At 41.0% G+C, this 21,917-nt stretch overlaps 1 protein-coding gene across 1 annotated transcript in view; it reads left to right on the forward strand.

Annotated features, from left to right (window-relative positions):
* Positions 1–21,469, forward strand: part of WIF1 (Wnt inhibitory factor 1) — a 69,845-nt gene extending 48,376 nt beyond the window's left edge. The window contains exons 5-10 of the mRNA XM_083179671.1: positions 5,517–5,612; positions 9,891–9,986; positions 11,069–11,164; positions 14,386–14,481; positions 15,605–15,700; positions 21,244–21,469. Coding sequence (XP_083035797.1) covers positions 5,517–5,612; positions 9,891–9,986; positions 11,069–11,164; positions 14,386–14,481; positions 15,605–15,700; positions 21,244–21,365 — 602 coding nt within the window. The 3' untranslated portion in view covers positions 21,366–21,469. The remainder of the gene's footprint in view (positions 1–5,516; positions 5,613–9,890; positions 9,987–11,068; positions 11,165–14,385; positions 14,482–15,604; positions 15,701–21,243) is intronic.
* The last annotated feature ends 448 nt before the right edge of the window (positions 21,470–21,917 follow it).

The raw sequence follows: 21,917 nt of genomic DNA on the forward strand, positions 1-21,917 counted from the left end.
TCCTATATAATTTAAACTGCATGAGCAGATGATTTGATAAATTACAAACATCGACAAGTAAAACAGTATTGTATGCAGTAAGATGGATTGTTTCAGTTTAGGTCTAGTGTGGGTACATGTAGCTTGCACAACTGATAATCTTTACATATGTCCAACTCTAAAATAGCCGATTAGTGTGCATTTTTAAGGCTGTTTTTTTTTTTGGCTAGCCAAAAAATGGACTTTAATATTCATTTGCGGACACGTTACATCTGCCCCACCTGTAGTGCACATAGTTTTGTCCATTTCAGAAGGAATTCTCTTTTGTGAGTGAACCAGTATAAGGGCCTTTGAGTGGCTTTTCCCTGCGTCTGCAAAGCAAAAAAGATGTAAAAAAAGATGTCAATTTTAAAGAGGTTGCTATGTCTCCTGCTGTGTCTCCTCTCCCCAATCTGCCTCGTTCCATCCTCCACTTTATCCTGCCCCAGCCCCCTTCTACTATTTGGACTGCAGCACTCCATCATGTCACCATCCCTGTAACTACTCCCTAGCATCCAAGACCTGGTGGTACCTGCAATCCTCCTGTAGAGAAATAAAATGGTACTTGTTTAGTCTCATGGCGGCAGTTACGTACTTAGCGTAGCGTCCCTTTCAGAATCGGCATCGTGTACCCTCGACCAGCATAGTCAGCGTAGTCAGTCAGAGGTAGCGTAGTGTGTTCCGTAGTCAGTTAGAAGTAGCGTAGTGTGTTCCGCGTGACCAGCTAGTCAGCGTAGTAGTCAGCGTAATCAGTCAGAAGTAGCTTAGTGTGTTCAGCTAGTCAGCATAGGCAGTTCTAGTCAGCGTGTGACAGGCAGACATACTTCAGTCATGGCTGCTAATAAGCTGACACTCTTCAACTTGCTGTCTCAGGTGTATGATATGGCAGGTGTGAATGTGTTCCTGAAACACCCCCACTATCCATGCCAGCCTGAAGCGAGGCGAGCGCACACGTTCTGCGTCCTACCAACCATTTTATACCCCCACTATCCACGTTGGCGTGGAGTTGACTTTATAAAGTGTGGCGAGCGCAGCGAGCCACCAAGCCCGAAGCGTGGGGAGCGCAGCAAGCCCCGCGAGGGGACGTGGAATACATGCAAAGTAATCTGCCATGCTTCGGGCTCGGTGGCTCACTGCGCTTGCCACACTTTATTAGATCAACTCCATGCCGACATGGATAGAGGCGGTATGGAAAGGTCGTGAGGACGCGTACCGCGTCTGCTCGCCACGCTTCTGGCTGCCATGGATAGTGGGGGATTCAAAAGGAGGCATTTTCCAGTATGTAACATGGAGCACTGGCAAATGCCTCCTTCATTGTGAATGAACTTACGCACTTGCGTCCGCACCCCCACTTTGGAAAGGAGATGCACACGCTACAGAACCCATAACGCTGTCCCCAGGGTTGATGTACCCTGCCGCAATAGCTAATGAGACACAGGAGCACTCCTTTGTCTGAAAAAGATGGAGCGCCTCTCTGCTGGCGCCAGCATGATCCCTCTCTGCCAAAGAGAGGGGATCATGCTGGCGCCAGCAGTGTGAGAGAGGTGCTGACTAGGCTTGCCAGGGACGCCGGGGACAGAGATGCAGTTCCCAGCAACACTTGTGTAGTTTAACGGCGGCAGCCTATGCTGATAATGTAGCTTAGCCTGCCGCCTTGAAACTACACAAGTAAGTCAGCCGTTGGGCTACACTATTAGCGTAGCTTCAAATGTAGCATAAACTGCCGCCGTGAAACTAAACAAGTACCGAAAAAACAAAACATACAGATTCTGAAAAAATAGTATATTGAAAAACAAAGCAACATATCCCTTGTAGACCCACTTTATTTCTCATCTAGTTTCATGGTTCATATGAAATCCACAACTGTGGGAAGTTACAATTTATTTGATTTAACAGGACCTTTTTGATCTATATATCATTATTCTTTTTTTTTTTTTATATATATATATATATATATTTTATTGATCCTCACCAATCACATAGCATACAAATAAAGAAGATATGGGACAGTAGTAGTAGATTAGGAACAACCCACAATTTTCAAAATTTTCCAAACAAATATCAATAAAGTTAAATTGAAAAGATTAGGGACATAACATGGTGGCCCCAATTTCTAAATGGTAATATTAAATATATTACTGTAGGATTGACGATGACAGCCGCATAAAAAGAGGAAATAAGGAGGATGTCACAGATCAATCCTATAAAAGGCATCACACCATAACAATAACATGGGACAAAGGGGTAAAACAGACAGCAAAATAAAACCTAACAAAACAAAATATAACATTCGCCCGTTCCCAGAACCAAGCCATCAACTTATCCATGGACTGATCTAGCCGTCCAGCAGGAGAAGGAAAAGGAGAGTTAAAGGAAAGGAAAAGTAAGAGAGGGAAGGAGAGAGAGAAGAGACAAGGGTGGTGTGAGGAGTATTAGATAGTTATTTTGGAGAAGTTGCAAATTATACCATGAGGTGGACTGGAAACATTCCCTTATTGCCGTTTTAGTCCTAAGAAGAAGGGTTTGAATATATTTGTCCCAGCATTTATATAGGGCTGAGGTCATGGATTCTTTATGAAGGGACGTCTCCGGCCAGTCCATGGTAAATAAAAAAAGTAGTCTAGAGGTTGCCATTTCTAAAGAGGGGGCTGAAGTGTGTATCCACTGCTGTAGGATGGCTTTCCTGCCAACCGCTGATAGAATCACTAGGAGTTTCTTATCATGTTTAGGGACAGAGAGTTGATCCATGACATACCCTAATATCGCCCAGGATTCATTAAGTTGAAAGGGCAAGTTCAGGGAAGAGGTAGCATAGGTGTGTAAGGAGCTTAAAAAATAATCCCCAAGCCAAGGAGATTTGAGCAAAGGATGCCAGTGTGTTTCCTGTAAAAAAAACTATGTGTGGAGACATACGAGAGAGATGTGAAAGAACCTTTCATCATTTAACTGGGTGGTTTAGGCCCTCTACATTCCATAATACAATGTTAAATGAAAGAAAAGGGATAGCTCCCCTATGAGGTGTGGATGAAGGAGCTTGGTCAGTCATATCAACCAACCCCCATGGGTGGGATCAGTAAGTAATAAGAAATAGGAATAGGAAGGAAACCCCCTCTGTCTCAGTGAGCAAAGGGGGGGAATCCCATAGAGGGGATGGGCCTGGGGTCGAGATGGGCAAAAACTGCTATAAAAACTAACAAGAAAAACATTAATATCAAAAATGCAAATAGACCTAACGGTCGCCTAACCAGTAATAGCTTGTGATAAATATTCACACATCATAGCCAACATTAATAAAGATGAACAGAGTATTAGCATGCGATGTTAATAGTAGACATACAGTAGTAAGCTCTAGCAAAAAGACAAGCTAGCGTAAAAATTTAACCCAGCAGAATAACAGGGGAGGAAAAAGCTTCAAGGGTCCGGGATAGAAAAGTGGGCCTTCACCTCCTCCAGATTGTCAAAGAGCGGTTTCCTATCCATAAAGACACGGAGATGAGCCAGGTATAGCAAGGAGAATTTGATATTAGAATCAATAAGGTGCTTACAAACGGGTGAGAACTCCTTGCGTTAAGCGGCCACCAGGTTGGAGAAATCCTGAAAAATTAGCAATCGTTCACCTTGGTAGGAGAGGGTGGCAGTCTTTCGATAACCTTCAGGATTTGGTCTGTCGGGGCAAATGCGATGTGCCCTTTCTATATTTAGTGGGATTCCTTTCAGGTCAAGGGCTAGTTGTTCTAGAAGCCAGGGGGATAGGAGGTGGAGTAACTCATGGCCCTTCACCGTCTGGCAGATTATTGTGTAGGCTCCTGTTTTCTAGGTCATCAATTTTCTCTTGGAGGGCCACAATATCTTTAGACTGGACATCTATAGTGCTTTGGGCTGTATGAAGGTGGGCCTCCAACGAGGAAACCCTCTGTTCCACCGTGTCCAAATGCTGAGAATGTTGGGTCATTTGGGTGAGGGTAGAATCAATGGATTCCTTAAGCCCCACTAGCTTCTTGTCCAGCAAGGGGCCAATGACCGCAGCAATATCAGCAGGCTTCATTTTGGATTGGGCAGGTTTAGGGGTGGATTTGCGTTTATTTCTTGATGAAGATCTAATGAAGGAGCAATCAGAATCAGTGGAGTGTCCATATGTGGTGTCGTCGGGGAGGTCGACAGCCTGGTCCATACAGGACATTTGAAGAGGTACCAAGAACTTTCTCATAAACCAAAGTCCCGCTATGCTGCAGGAGGCAGGTGAAGGAGCGTAGGATGAGTAATTTGGAGGCTATGTGTGTGAGAATATTGCAGGAGGATAGATCACATTGTAAGGGAGATCAGAGCAGCAAAAACTTTAGGTCCGTCAGGACATAGAGGAAGAGGCCAGATTACATTACAGTGCAACAGCCGGCCATAGTCTTTCTGAATAATATATTCAAAACATGAAGGTGCAGAAACAGAGTTCAGTCACATAGTGTAAAAAACAGTAGATACACAGCATTTCTCCCTCAATAGGGGAGACAAATGTATCAGATGGGCTGTGTATATCGAGGGGGGCAGCCATAGAATGGGGTGTTGTAGAAGGTCTGAAGAGTATGAATATGAATCAGGACTAGTATTGAGACATGACAAGTGAAATCACTCTAGGCTGTATGAGGGTAGTACCTGATGGTGATAAAACCCCAGCAGCAGGGATCACAGTGATATAATGGTTAGCAGAGTCCGGATATGGGGAGGTATACCCAGCACTGTAAGAATTGAGGCCCAGGTTTCTTCAATTAACAGGCCTCAACTTGCCCAAACAGACCTCAAGCCCTGCAGTCAGGGCAACATGTATTATTGCACAGTACCTTGGTGGATGGATGATCAGTCAGGCCTGGAGGCAATGAAAGGTTAATTCGGGTGGCTGGAGGAGCCCTTGTCCCATGGTGTGCTGTGGCCTCCTGCCTGAAGCCGGATCCTGGATAGCGTTGGTGGCGTGGTGGGGATAAGGCCAGGAGCCACAGGCCGAGGTCCACCCTATTATGCAGGAGGGATGGTTGGGTGGTTGATGTCGCCGGCTCCCACCCGTGGGCGCCTGTTGCCGCAAGTGCGGCCAAAATAAAGTACCCGGCTGCAGCCCTCCCTCCGGAACCCGGACGGCACCGGTGGTGTGGTGGGGTTGAGGCCGGGAGCAGACCGAGGTCCGCTGCCCCTGTTGTGCAGGAGAAACGTCCGGAACCTGCTGCCACGAGTGCGGCCAAAATTGAGTCCCCAGCTTTGTCCTGCACTAGGCCGCAACCTGTGGGAGGGCTGGGAAGCCATCCCTGGCTCCACAGTCAGCACTGCCTGGGTCCTGGTGATACCGCCTAAGCAGCAGTGGAGCAGCAAGGTATAGGGAGGGGGGAAGATTTTCCTAGCTGTCATTATTAGGGGTATTTCGTATTATATATAATACAGATCGTATGCTGGGTTGCATATTTTAGAGTATTTAAAAATAACTTTAATTTAGTATCTTTAGTTTTCTCTTTTTCAAGCAAAATGTCCTGGTGGATGTAGAAATGGAGGCTTCTGTAATGAGAGACATGTCTGTGAATGTCCGGATGGGTTCTATGGACCACACTGTGAAAAAGGTAAAGCCATACTATGTTTTTAAGATAAATAAAGTTTAGAAGCTGTGTCATAAGTCAAACAGACCAAAAAAAAAAAGAAAACAGGTTAAATGGATTGATAAAATGTAATATACATCACTACAAAAGCAACTAATTGTAAAAAAAAAAAAATTAATCACATGATTGTATAATTGTATAATCCTACTTTTTGTGTTTACTGTATATGCTATGCAATGCGAAGCGATTTTTCATTGTAAAGACCCGATTTTTAATTGTATTGTCAACCATGGGTGATTTCATACCCCCACTATCCAACTACGCATGGAGTTGATGTTATATAGTGTGGCGAGCGCAGCGAGCCACCGAGCCCGAAGCATGGTGAGCGCAGCGAGCCCCGCAAGGGGACGCAGATTACTTTACATGTATTCTGCGTCCCCTCGCGGGGCTCGCTGCGCTTGCCATGCTTCGGGCTCGGTGGCTCGCTATATAATATCAACTCCATGCGTAATTGGATAGTGGGGGTATGAAATCACCCATGGGTGACTATACAATAAAAAATCGGGTCTTTACAATGAAAAATCGCATCGCATGAATTGTATGCCACTATATTGCATGCGATGCGATGCAATGAAAAAAATCGGGCGCCCAGATATAACATAAGTGCCGAATTTTGTTAGTTAATGTTTATGAGATGGTAGCCTCTCAAATAACAACTAGAAAATAACGATTGCACTGATGCATACCATGACCAATTATCGTGAAACATGGTTAAAAACATAAATGATCGTGCTCGAGATCCGGTGGTGGCTCCTACCCATGTTGAGTAGGAGGGCTGCCACTGACATACTGTTGAGTCCTTCTGAGGATTGACTGCACATGCACAAACCCAGACTTCTATGGACTGCATTGACTGCAGCGCAGCCCATAGAAGCAGGCTTGACAGGAAGGGATAAGAGAGGGAGTGGCTATAAGAAGCCAGGTCTCTGATTATAACAGTTTGGACTGGCAGCCCCCGAGGGAGGAAGCACCTGCCAATAGGACTGCCTGTAGAGTCTTTGACTGTCCCGCAGCCCTTAGGTAAAATCCCACACTCCTTAGAGCCCCTGAAAAAGTAAATGCTAGTGTTAGCAAACAAGTTATGTGGTACTATGTGGTACTATGTGGTACTATCTCCCAACATTGTGAAATCCTAAATCAAGACATGACTCATGGAGGAGTGACCAAACTCCATTCACTAGGCTTGTCCACCACACAATGAGTGTGCTTATATTTCCTTGCCTCCAAAACACCCCTACAGAGCCCACTATAATGTGCAGTATTGAAAGAGCATTAAAAAGCAGTTTACATGCAATAGCTCCCAACATATTTGGCAAGGGCGTAACTACCATAGGTGCAGCAGGGGGTGCAGCTGCTATGGGGCCCAGAGCTGAGAGGGGCCCACTTTGCCTGTCAAAGTGTCATGTGCTATATACATTTTTCAGCATTATGTGATGAATAGGGGCCCTTACAAACTTTTGCTATGGGGCCCACATGTATCTAGTTACGCCACTGATATTTGGTATAGCTCAAATACAATGTCTAGGTTGGCAGTAGAAGGTTGACATACACAACGACAAAATTGACATAAGGTGGGAAACATTGACACATGAAAAGATTGACTTGAGTTTTATAAATTTTATGGTGTCAGGGTCTATACCTGAACACATGGACCCCCAATAGGTTGCCCACATTTTACACTCCTCAATTGGAGTCCATGTGAAGAAAAATAAAAATTTCAAATAAAAAAATCATAAAAGAAAATCATGTGGACCTTTTTATTGATCAACCCTTCATCTCGACCAATTGCACATGTCTGGATATTGCTCCCAACAAAGTCCTGACTATTGCGATAGTCATATCAAATCAAAACTATCCTGTCCATTTAGGAATATAGGGAGGTATGATAAAGTGTGTATATATATATAATTTGTGTATCTCAGGGCCATTCTCATAATAAATTGCAATTTAATTTGCTTCCTCTGTTTTGGTATTCGGGCATTCCTGATTCTTTGTAAGTCTTTGTGGTTTAACATAGTTTTGTGAAATAAATACAGTTTGAATTGTTCAGTGCTGTTTTGTATTTGGTGTTTGCAAACAAAAATGCAATCTGAGTATGTGATAGCCTGCAGCAGTGGTTTTATAGCCCTGCCAATGTTTGGAAAAATAGCCTTGCAAACCTTGTGTTCTTCAGTGTGACCTGTCGATACAATCCGACAATGCCAATACTACAATATTTTATACAATGATTGATGATTTGACTACCAAATGTGATAGTTTACCTTCCACATAATTACAGACATTCCTGATCTGATATGCATACTACCGACTCTTTTGAAATTCCCCATAAGGAGACAAACTGGATTAGATTAAAAGATGGCTCTACAGTTATCCCCAGATGGCACCACTTAACTCTTTAAAGATTGGCACATACATGAATGAGCCATTACACAATGATACTCATAGGTTCTTCTAAATCTGCTGCAAACATAACTATCAGTTCTGTTTATTGCCATGAAAGTCAGTCAGCCTTGGAAATGGTAAATGGTACAATAAAAAATCTTTGGAGAGAGATTCACTGGAGAAGTTGCTATTAATAAATAATCAGCTTCTGTCATTTTTGTATCAGCCTGTAAAAAGCAGTTAGAAGTTGACTGGGTGATGGGGTGATAATTGACATCTCTACAAGGTTTGATAAATAAGGACTGTGTATTCCATATAAGCTAGTTCCATAGTAAATAAACAATAATGTTTCAATTAGTTAAGAACTAGCTCAAAGGCCTGGGTGAAATGGTAGTGGAGTATACTGTATAACTGTTAAAAGCAGGTAAAAGAAAGTCATATTGATTTAATAGATTATTTAAAAAAAAATAAGTAGTGTACTATATCAACATCTATTTTGCTGCAAATTAGGAGAGTGCAGGTCATAAAAAATACAACAATGATTGATTGACTGATTTATTAAAAATAACATATGTGAGGCTTATATCAAAACTGTACCTGTTCTGCAGCAAATTAGGAGAGAAGAGGCCATAAAAGAAGACAAAAATAACCGATTAATGAATTTAAACTAACATATGTCAAGCCTAGATTAAGACCTCTACCTGTTTTGCAACAAATTGGATGAGTAGAAACCCGGAAAATAGAAGAATGACTGTAGGTTGATTGAGTAATTAAAATTAACATGTGTGAGTTACCACATAATTTATTTTTAAAAAATGTTTAGCAAATTAGAGCAGTACAGAATTTAGAGCAATACCCAAACTAATAAAAAATTTGTCTCAGCAAAGTAGACCATCAGTAATTCCCCCAAACAGACCATAATAAATGAAAAGCAGTGCAAGATGGAATCATCATTGGATACCTCCCAACCACCATTATTATGTCATATATTAAACAGGACATGCACAGTTTAACAAACCAAGCACTTTAGCGACAAGGACTGCCAATTGTTTTGCTGAAGTGCTTGGTTTGTTTGGGTCCTCACAAACCATTTTTTTTACTTTTATTGGACTTATTGTTATTTTTCTTATGACTGAACAAAATATTATAATTTTGGAAAATAAATGTCAGATATTTGGTAGAAATGATGTAACATGGAGGAGGTTCCTAGTTGAAGGAGGTTCATCTACTAACATTGGCATCATAAATGGATCAGATTTCTTTACAAAAATAATCAGGATTTAGGTAAAAATAATCCCACAATTAACAGGTGTGATTTTATGTTTACCATGGGCAAGAACTGCTTCCACTTTTGGCTGACACACACAAACAACATCACCTTCATCATCAATATCCTCATTCGTATCAGATAGTACAGAAATAGCACCTTCATCCTGTTGTAATCCACACTAACATCCTCAATTTATATTATGTCATCATCAACATCTTTACTTGTACTGCTCATTCCCACATTTGAGGACAGTATCAGCGCCTGAAATCGAAATGTTTCACAATGTTAAAAAAAGAGGTAGAGTAGAGATGTCAAAAAGGCTGAAGAACAAGCTCTCTTTTTACAAATCCCTGAGGAGAGAGAGAGCTTGTTCTTCAGCCTTTTTGTTCTTTTTTTTGGGGTAATGATGATTTGTCGGTTTTTAAAGTGACATCTCTACTCTACCTCTTTTTTTAACATTGTGAAACATTTTGATTACAGGCGCTGTGTTCAGCAGTTATCTGTGTGTGTGAGATTAGCATGCGTGTAAAAACACAACATTGTACGACATTGAGACTGAATTGATTTATTTTATACGTATTTTATTATAGCACTCTGCACGCCGCGGTGTTTAAATGGTGGACTCTGTGTAACTCCAGGATTGTGCATCTGTCCCCCAGGATACTATGGCATCAACTGTGATAAAGGTAGAAATAATACACATATTATAAAACATATCTTTGGTTATAATTTGCCCTGAAATATGGTAACTGGTAGAACTTGAATTTGCCATCTTTCATTTGAATCTTTCTGACCTGATCTGTTGATGCAATGGTGTGCTTATTCACTTTGGCCATGTGTATGATGCAATGCTGAGTTATTTATGGCAACAGATTAGCAATGCTGAACATCAGTGTTTCAAATTCATAGTCCGTGTGGTGGAATTCCTGGCTCAGGTAGCCATAGGATGTTGGCTTGTAACAATGGGAAGTGTCAGGTCATTGGGCACTTAATTAACTCTATCAGAAGGCCAGCTGCTTTCTCTAATTTTCAATACTACAACTATCAGAAAAGGGCATTGTAGCTGCGTATGTGTGTGTGTGTGTGTGTGTGTGTGTGCTAATAATGTACAAAACATAAAACCATGACCTGAATTGTGTTTGTCCAACTTATAACTGATACATAATGAGCCTTTATTATGTATCAGATTTTCTTTGACATTGTGTACAACACGCAGCTCCGGTCTGGACAGAACCGCTGTCCACATCCTGGGCATTCAGTGGTTTAGGTGCACTGGAAACCCTGGCATGCTATGTGAATGCCTTGGTGTGCCCAGTGGTAGAACCTGTTGTGGTGTGGGTCTGTTTTGCTTCAATATTTTTTGTTTTCAAATATTTCAATAAATAGATGTTTATAAGTGAATTATTATGTATATAATTATGGAAGTATAGATAAAATCCATGATCAGTGCATCATCCTTTGCTTTTAGAATCAGTGACATACTACATACTGTACCGCAGCAGTCTGCATCATAGTGGTACATTTTTATAAGATAATGGCAGAGGTGCATAGATACAGTACACAGATAATACACCTGCTAAAATACTACAAAATGTAATATGACTTGTAGGACTACATATGAAGCATACATACCTCTACTAGCCTAGTAAGAATAAAAAATAAAGTCATAAAAAATCCAAAAGAGCGTAATAATTGACAGAGGATGTCTCTGCACCGAGCTGTAATGCAGCAATAACACTGACATATTACGCTTCATCTTTTTATGCAGCGAATTGTACAGTTAACTGTCTGAATGGAGGAACATGCTTTTATCCAGGAAAGTGCATCTGCCCATCAGGTTATGAGGGAGATCAGTGTGAAACAAGTAAGTGACCAGAACCAATTATGATGAAATTCCGAGATTGTTTGACCTTTGTCTGTGTTAGGTTAAAAAGTAATAAATTGTAACCCCCACAGCAAGGTAAAAGCTGTTTTTATTTATGTCAAGATCAAAGAACTTTCAAAGGTTTGGCATCAAAGTCTATCACACATGCCACTCTAACGGTGATGTTAAAGAAGCAGAGCGTGATTCCTTTACATTTTCCTATCAGCCAGGATCTAAAGGATATATATATATATATATATATATATATATATATATATATATGTATATAAAAGAAAGAGAGAGAGAGAGAGGGGGGCAAACCCTTTCTTGCATTAAATTACAGGGGGAAATTATGATCTCTTTGATAAATCCTTAGTTAATATGAAGAAAAGAATGAAACCAACAAATACAGCACAAGGAGTCTGGTTAAGTGTTAGGAAAAAGTACATCTACAGTTTGTGACTATGCACCGTGTTGCCATGGGAAGCTTTATTTTTGAAACTTCAATCTAAAATGCATCTTTTAATGTTGCCCCATCGTCACAACCTTTTAGCTAGATTTACTCCTAACTACAGTATAAAATTCAAACTAAACATTTAAAGAGTGGTACACTTCATCTCTCTGCTATCATTAGACTGAGGATGTAGACTTTAATGGCATTTTTCCTTCAATGGAAAATGTAGGCTATAGAGTCACAAATGAGGCAGTTATAGGCATATAGCGTGTGAGATTCTCTCCACAATTCATCTGATACAGATTTGAAAGTCATCAGCCTACATTTTCCACTTAATAAAATAAATATTCTAAGGTCCAATTCTCAGTCTAGAACTTGCATTTACCCTTATATGTACTAAAAATATAGTAATATCAAGTAAATACTGAGACAGTGGTGGCGAGAAGAGAGGGTAGGTACCAGGGCTGTTTCTCATCTATTTGGCTCCCAGTACAAACAAATAAAAATGTATGCCGCCCATATTTTTGGCCTCACAAAAAGGGTTTGACCTTATTGGGCCCATACACCTACGGGGGTAATCCTCTGATCCCCAACCCACTGACAGATGCGCCAATTGGCAGGCATTGATGGTCGGCTACCTGTCAGCAGATTGGGGACATTAATCATGTAAAAACAAAGATCCTACCGGGATCAGATAAGTAGGATATATAAGCATGTTTTACTCACTGATCCTCCAGTATGACAGTTAAGGGATCGCCACGATATAAAGCAGATGTATGGGCCCCTTTAGGGGGTATAAACTGGTGTGTAAATTAGTGTTCATTCTAGCACCCGCTATCTTTGAAAACCCATGCAGTTCCTCTTCCCTGCCTAGGGTGTCGCTGTCTGCTGTAGTGCTTCTAGCACAGTGTGGTCTGTGTATCAGCACTGATATGCAAACCAGACCTGTGCTAGAAACACCACAGCAGACAGCGACACCCCAAGCAAGGATGAGGAACTGCATGGGTTTTCAAAGAAGAATGAACACTATAAATAACACCCCAGTTTTCCCTCCTGATATAATGTGTTCCTTACCCTGCTTGTATTATGCTGGAGTGAGTGATGCTGCTACACTGCTGTGAGTGCTGCTGTTGCTGCTACCAGAACGCGACATGAGACTTCTCCCAGGACTCCTTAGTGACTATGTCCTGGTGTAGAGCATGCATGGAAAGGTCACGGGTGGAGGATCTTAGCATCCCTGCCTGCACAGTGTTACATTTTGTTTTGAGATTTTTCAGATGTGCAGACGAGGGTGAAAGAGGGTGAAATTGTGATAATGTTAGATTTCTACTAAGTTTAGTTCTGTACTTGCTTCTTCAGTGTTGCTACATAAAGTAAATGAACAATTGGAATACAGTAGTTACATTAAAGTGGAATTTGGAAAATGACAGTTGGTTACATTGTATGAAGTTGGTGCCAGAACAGTAGAGGTGTGAAAATAAAATTTGCCATGTGGATATTGCTTTTCATTCCAGGGCCCACTATTTTTAATGACGTTCATTTGATATGGTACTATTAATATTGAGTAAGTATAATTTGAAGTTCAGTTTATTTTTCAGTCAATACTTTAAAGCACACGTTGGCAATATCTTCTGTTCTCTTTTCCTGAGGTGCCAATTGTCCTTACCAGTGGACAGCCATTCGCTATCTGCATATTAATAAAGGATCATTGCCCATTTTCTTGTTAGATTTTCATTGCCCAATAGAAACACAGTAATGGAGGCCTTATGAAAACGTCCATACAACAGAATATAGGGTACTTATATGTTAGTTGGGTGCCCACTAAGCTATTTGCTTAGTTGTACGCGTCCCCTCGGGGGGCTCTCTACGCTCGCCACGTTTTGGGCTCGCCACACTATATAAAATCAACTCCATGCCGACATGGATAGTGGGGGTATGAGCGTACTAACTATAGTGGGCGCCCAACTAACATATAAGTACCGAATATAGATACAGGATTATGGGGTTTTTGTACTAAGCCTGAGAGAGAGAGATAAAGTGAACAGAGATAAGGTACCAACTAATCAACCTGATCCTGTCATTTTTTAAACCCACCCTGTAACATGGAAGTTAGGACTTCATTGGCTGGTACTTTAGCTCCAACCACCTTATCGTCCTCTAAGAGCCAGATGTATCAAAAAGTGATAAAATGGAGAGTGATAAACAGCCAGCCAACCAGCTCCTACCTGTCATGTTACAGGCTGAGTTAGAAAAATGACAGGTAGGAGCTTATTGGCTGGTTGTTTATCACTCTCCACTTTCACTTTTGTAGCTTGATACATCTGGCTCTAAGGCTTAGTACATAGAGACCCATTTTTCTTTATTGTATTAGTAGGAAGTTGGAGGCATGATTAATGTGTATTGGGGTATCTTATATTTTTGAAAATGTTTTATTTATATTTGTGTGTGTGTGTTTGTTTGTGTGTGTTTGTGTGTGTGTGTGTGTTTAAAATATGAAGCCATTTACACATACATTGTGTATGGCATATGGTCATGGGAACTGCAGGGTACTTATATTTTGTTTCCATAAAAAATAAACCTTGTAAATTGAATGTGTCTGGTACTTTGCAAAATGTCCTAGATCAAAGAAATGAAAATAAATCTATTGAAATAAACACCAGTGTTTAGGTGGATTTACTCATTTCGTTTAGGGATAAGGATGATTGATGTTTATGTAAATTGAGATTTGTAATTTAAGAATGGTATGTGCTTTTGTGGGATTCCTTAGGTAAATGTCACCAGCCATGCCGGAATGGAGGCAAATGCAGTGGTAAGAACAAATGCAAATGTTCCAAGGGCTACCAAGGAGATCTCTGCTCAAAACGTGAGTAGTGAATTAGAATTAGAATACTTATCCTGCAACAAGTTGCAAATTTGCTACAACATGTCTTATGGTTTTGAACAGTATATTGCTAGTAAGACTACGGAGAATTAATTGTTTTAACATATTTAGATTTACTAGTAAAACTTTAACCCTTTTAAGTCCAACGTCTAGTCAGGCTCAATACCCTTGCGCTAGTAGCAGATCCAATGTTGAACCACTTTAAAATAAGAACATTAACATCGTTAAACATTCAATGTAGACCATTTTTTAATAAAAAACAAAATTTAATTGCAATTAATTTAAACATTTAAACCAGACTATTTGAAATTAAAAAAAGAAATACAGAAGTTGCTATTGTAGAAAATTATTTCCTAGTGATAAAGTGAGCTACTCGCTAGGAAAATAATTGGTACGATTTGCTAGGAAAATAATTTATGCTGGTCATTAACCATTCGCCATTACATTGGTTGCAAATCAAACCCCAAGGTAACCAAGAAAGAGATGTATGTACTTGATGCTACAGCTCTTCCCCTATACAGTATAACATTGACCTGATCTATTACAGAAAAATGTGTATACACTATCCAGGTAATTTTCATATGATGTATAACCCAACCTGATTTGGTGATGTTAGGAGGAGAGATATGTGGTAAGGTACTTACTACATGTACATTTAGGGAAGACTCTGCTCTTTCGTTTTGAATCAGATTCTGGATGAAGAAAACATGGATTTAACCCAGCCAATTAGAATGCGGTGGGGTGGAGCTAAGGTTCAGGTTCCTGAGGCAGTGAGAACATTGCCGGGCAAGCTGTTTGATCTAGTATAGATGTGAACTCTGTTAGATGTTAGTTGGGTGATAGGGAAAGCCACGGAGTATTTGCTTATTTTCTGTACAGTACGTTGACTACCCTTTTTACAAAGCATACTTTGTGAGCATAACCTGGAAGGTGTAATTTAACAGTTTGCATTAATTTATGTACAGTATATTGTAGATGGCCTAAAGTAGTACAGCTGTTATCAATTATTATTGTTATTATTCATATATATATATATATATATATATATACTATTATTGCTCTTTGTATTAGTTGTTTTATATAAGCTTATGCTGTTTCCCTACAGCTGTTTGTGAACCCACATGTGGATCACATGGAACCTGCATTGAACCCAACAAATGCCAGTGTAAGGAAGGATGGAATGGTAGATACTGTAACAAACGTAAGTGAGCGCTCTGTCTTACCGAACTGGCTACTTTCATAAATAATGTTCTATATCTTCTCGTGTCTAACCTACTGTATAATGGCTGCTAAATATTAAAGTATAAGGATCTGTGGTGTAACTACTGATGGTGCAGAAGTTATGTCACCTCTTTGTCGAAGGTTTCCCAGAGATACTGTTGATCTGTTCCGAATGGTCTCCTACATTGAACATGCATTGGGCTGTCACATGTGGATTGAAGCCCATTTGGGTTGTAAGTTCTGTCACCGAACATCCCTTCAAAGTTTTCTTTGGGAGACTTCTGTTTAGGGTAACAACAACTCTTCAATAGTTACTTCAGTGGTGGAAGCATTGTATATTACTGCATATTGGACACATCCTTATCGTTGCTTTAGTTAGTGAGCTGCCAGTCAGTGCTACTGTACAAGTACCAGAAATATTACGGGGGGGTTGCATTCTCAGTGTGCAGTGGTTCCTATGTATCTGTCAGGACACCATAGAAAAAAACAGGACTTGATTAGTGCACATACTGTACCAGTATCAGAAAATATTGGTCTATGTCAGGGGTGGCGGGACTTTTGTGACCCGGGATCTAATTTTGTTCACATAATTAGGCCCATATACTGATATTTGCTATTCTGCAAGCATGAAAGTGCTGGAAAACCCTTACTGCGCACACGTAACCTAACTGTACAAAAAAACAGGATCAGACTCATGTACAGTATGACAAGATGAGGGAGCCACAGCTAAGGACAGGAGACCACATCCTAAAGGAATACAGCCAGATTAGACCAATGTATGACAATGGGAAGAAAGCTGTATTTTCCAGTAATACAGCCAGATCAGACCCATGTATGCCAAGGGGAGGGGTCCACAGCTAAGGGCATGAACCCCCCCCCCCCAGTAATACAGTCAGAACAGACCCATTTTTGAAGAGGGCAGGAAGCCACATTTATATTTTTGGACTCATTTTGCTATTGTTACAATTTGAAGCACAGTTAAAAGTACTCCCATGGGAAGACATTATTTAGAGCTGGGTGGACAGTCATTTTTGTGGACTTGATGTAAATTATCCATATTTAGATTTGTGCATATCTTGTGCCCACTTACGTCTGGAAAGAGCAGGGAAGTCTAGTTTTGTACAGAAAGCTTATGTTCTAGTAAGTGTAGGCCGCCCCCTGGACATGTGTAATTATACTTTCTCACATCCCCAGACATGTTTCTTAGAAGGCACATCTTGTGCAGGTACTAGAGGCCTGGTGTAAAGAATCATGATGATGGTGACACCAGCAACTTACTCTAGCCACTCTAATAAAAGGGCATTTAACCAAGTGCTAATTTAAGATGGGTGCCATATTGTAAGCACCTTCTTCTAACACATACTGTATAGCTTGATTATCTTCAATAAATAACTACCGTCTTTAAATTGCCAATTTTCCTAGTGTCAGTCAAAATAACAGTGTTAGGGTCTTTTTACCTCCATGAGTTTAGCATAACAGGAGCCAGACCACCACAGGAGTTTAAACTGGCAGGGACATTTTGGCTCCTGTCCAACACAAGCTTTTAATCTGATGATGCTGGCAGATAATGATAGGCACTATTATGGAGTGCGACAGAACTTCAAACAGGTCTGTGCCTATGTATTCATGCACCGTGCAGAACTGTTTACCAAATCTGTAAGTATGCTGAACAAACAGTGACATGGCATAAGAGTCATAATATACACACAGCAGTCATATAACAAGGGTTCCATTTTAAAAGAGCCAGAAAGGGAACTTTGCAATAAAAAGTTTGAGCTGAAGCACTGGCAAGATCGGCGCCTCATATAAACCTGGAAATCTTCAAATGAAGGATTGCTGGAATAAGAAAAATTGTTTATTAATTTACTCTCATCATCCCACAAACCAGGTATATGTCAAAGTGTTTCAATTAATTATACTGCATAAGTTGCCGGCTTATAGTAACAGTAACAGAACCCGTTTTCATTGGACTTTTTTTTAATACTTGTAAGAAACTTGATCTCCAGTAAGTTAGCTCTAGAAACCATTCCTTCATATACATAACAAAAAAAAAACACATATTTCTAGTGGCTTTCCTATAGTAGGTGCAGGGTGAGCATTGCACATGGGCCCCTGGGTCTGACACCACACACCCTGCACTCTGAGCAGGGCCAGGCCTGGCTACTTTTCAGGGGTGTGGCCTAATTGTGGGAGGCTGGCCACACTGTATCAGCCACCCTGGCAACACTGCAGGCCTGCACACAGCATATGTGCTGGGCTGGGAAGCTGGGCTTTTCGTAACACGAAATATGCTTTTTTGCCAGGAGTGGCCAAACCGGTCCTCGAGATCTAACAACAGTTCATGTTTTTAAGGCCACCTGTGGATCTGTAGAATGTGTCGGTTAGGAATGAAAGCACCACATGTTTGAAAATGTGAGTTAGCAATGACTACACTTGTACCCTAGCTGGGTGGTCTGGGAAACATAAACTGTTGGTAGATCTTTTGGTAGAGTTGGCCACCCCTGCTTTATACTGCTGATCAAATTAAGGTTAAAGTGCAGAAGATGCAGTGAGAACCAGTGGTTCTATCACCATAGGCACTACTCTCTTTCAAGTACACCTCATTTCAGAACGCAAGTCCAAGAAAATAAAGAAATTGCTCACTTAGAATAGGTAAGTCAAAAGGACTCACTTCCCTACCGTATTCCCCATTTGGCGAGACACAGATACTAAGGTGGAACAGCCTTATTTAGGCCACACACAGCAGCGTGTTAGTCAGAGTTTTACCTGGCTGGGAGGCCTGCTCTCTCCTCCATTCTCTCCAGGGAACCATAAACCAGCTCTTACTTGTGCAGAAGCAATTGGAAATATGTCTTTCCAACACACACTAAACTTTCCCTGGAGCATTCAATTATATCGCTGTCCATATAAAACATAGGCACACTGATGGCACGTCTGCACTGTGGCTGTGGTCTCCGACTCTCTTACCTTGGCTCTGCTATTCATCTTTTACAAGGACTGCTCTGGACTCCAACCAAGGCAGCAAAGCTGTATATATAGACAGCTTACTCAGATATGAATAGAGGACAGGCCAGCAGTATCTAAGGCTTACAACATCCACTTAAATATAAGCTGGGTACTTGTGGCAGGTCTAAAATAGTTAGGTGCTTTTATTTTATCATTTATTTACACAAGACGTCTCCTACGGTGTTAGTATATTCTCACACAGCCACTGCGTACTGAGATGTAGCGGCTGTGTGATATCCATCCATTTATTAATCAGGCCCAACCTCAATTCTTTCAGTAAGCCCAACGAGACTAAGGGGGATATTCTGGTTGGTACGGTGAAACGTACGTACAGTCCGTCACACTGTACGTTTCCCGTATGCTCACGGTGAGTGTAAGTCCGCCCACAGAACAGCCACACATGGACGGTCACAGACACCGACAATGGGGAGTGGCGTACACTTGAGCGTACACCACCGTGTACGGATGGATCTCCCTCTTAGCCACGATACCTGGCGTACATCTGAGCGTACGCCACAGTGCACGGACGGATCTCGTCCGTTTTCCCACCGACACCTTCCGTATATCTGAGCGTACGCCACATGCAAACATGTTCTATTATTGTTCAAAATAAGACTTTAGAGTGTGATAGGCAGATGTAGGAATCCTTTGTTAGAGATATGTGATTGCAATAATGTGCTTGGTGGCATCTTACATACAGAGTGTGCTACATAAAATTCATAGCAGATATGAAAGTGCATAATGTATGTTGTTGGGCAAAAATATACAGATTGTGTGCAAAATAGTGGCCATGGCCTTAGGACATTGCTCCATCATTGCAAGTGGAAATTGAGTCCAAAAACATCCTTGTTGCTCTTAGACGTGGTTTATGTGTCTTTTTCATAATAAAAAACTGGTATGTTTGTGTTACAGTGAAAAAGTTGACACATATCGACTCCTGTGAATTGAGTGTCCTGCTTTTTAAAGTATACAAAAACACTTTCTGAATGGGTGTAGATGGTTATAAAATAACTACCTGGACATATATAACCAGGTCATAGAATGATTATTACCTAAAATTAAACCAACCTTTACATGTTGAGAAGTGTAGAAAGATAAGGTTCCAATGTGTTTGAGGGCTGTGTGTGGCTTTCAGGTAGTGAAATAATGGTTTTCACTTAATAGCCTGCAGCATTGCTTATTAAATTCAGGTGTATGTGTGTGACTAGTAATCAGCAGACCCAGGAGTCCGCTCTCATACGGTATCTCTAGGGGTGGTCTGGAGCTATCTTTGGCGTCCGCCTGTTTTTGGGCCAAAATGCACGGTGCGTTCACCGATCGAGCGGTAGTAGCAGCGTGCATTTTGTGTGCACACCCCTGTGTACGCCCATGTTTACGCCCAGTTTTCCTTATTTTTCTGGCCGCTCCCATAAAAATGCCCACATGCCGCACACAATGACCGTGTTCTTGGGGACAGGTTTTTTCGCACGGAGAGACCCATCTGTGAGCGGTGTGAGGTCGCCGCACATGCGCATTGCTAAAGATACGCATGCACAGATGAAAAAAAACCCCGATCCGCCCGTATACGGTCCCACCGTACCAAACAGAATAAGGCCCTAAGTGTATTAGTTTAAAAATCCTTAATCTTTGTCTCTATCTCCATCTCTAGGGTTACAAAGAACCACCTCTAATCCTCTCAGCCTAAGACAGTTGAGATCTCTCACATGTATCTGACTGCAATGGTGTCATACACTGTGAGCCTGGTTCACTGCTGCTGCTGTGTCTTTTGGGGAGATGCAGGAGCAATAATATAGAAATGCTAGTGTCAATGTCCCCCTGTACCTGACATGTCCACCATCAATCCTTGCACCTGTGTCAGAACTTTCTCTCTCTGGAAGCAGCTAAGCAACCCGGTAATACGAACCGGGTAAAAAGAAGGGATCGTTGCCGTGTTGCTGTGCAGTGTGAACGGGTTAATCCCATTCACACTATGGAGGAGGCAGCACTTGGAGCAGTGCCATCTCTAAGCGCTGCCTCCTGCAATATTGCCGGTTCGCTGATGTGATCTGAACAGACTGCACAGACAGGGCTGCATGGGACTGAATCGTTTCAAAGTCCTGTTGCGACCCTGCATTTTGCGCTCTGAAAGCGGTATGAGTTACATGAATATTTGCATTACTGTGCATGTGGTTTGCATGAGCCTCTAAATCAGGCCCAGTGTGTGTTTGTAGTCCATGTTTAATATTGCAGAATGTGTTCACGCATTCAGATTATCATTTGGTTTTACCAACATTCAATAGATTGCATCTACAAGAAATTAAATAGATGATAGAAGAATTACAAGAGATCATGCTTTTTGATGGGGTGGTTAGTGCATAACTACCTCTTGGTTATACACATCTGATAGGCATTGCTGCTTGTATCTTTTCTTTAACACATTTAAATGTTATTTGTTAATACAGTGCTTGAAATAAGTTGAACATGTGAATAATGTTGCACGATGCTCCTAGTTCATGTTCCATTCTCTTCATTTTACAGGCTATGGAGCCAATGTCATGAACGCTCTAAGGCCAACAGGTACCAAAAACAGACAGCACACGCCTTCACCTAAGAGGACTGAAGACAGGCACGTTCCTCCCGAGTCTAATTATATCTGGTGAAGATCAAACACATCTGAAACTTTTCACGCAAAGTTCTGAGCATTCATTAACCTTCTTTGTGTTGGGGTATAAAATGCTGTTCATAACAGTTTGACATTACCGGCCTGAGTTTTACTAGCTTCATCTTAATAACCCTCTGACATAACATTTCATTTGATGTAATTGTTACAGAAGCCTAGTATTCTTTCAGTGGTTCTTATAACCTATGTAATATATGTTCACCATTCATTATGTTTATTAATTGCAATAATAAATCTCATTTCCAAGGAGAGGCCATGACATTGTCCAGAATGTTTTACACCTAATTCCTTAACATTTGCAGGTTGCTACCGCACAGTATGGTGTTAATTTCTTAACTGCTGTGGCTTTTTTTCTGAAACATTATCAGTGACATAATTTAATTTTTTTTAAATCTCTTTCCATATTTTGATGGTATTTAATACATCAGTCTAAAAGGCCAATCAAGCTGTATAGTTCAGATGTGCTTTTATTTCAAGAACGAGTTAAGAGATTGCATTGTAATAATAAAATGGCATACAAAACTAGTATATA

This window comes from Crinia signifera, chromosome 4, assembly GCF_055691185.1.
Source record: "Crinia signifera chromosome 4, ASM5569118v1, whole genome shotgun sequence".
NCBI lineage: Eukaryota > Metazoa > Chordata > Amphibia > Anura > Myobatrachidae > Crinia > Crinia signifera.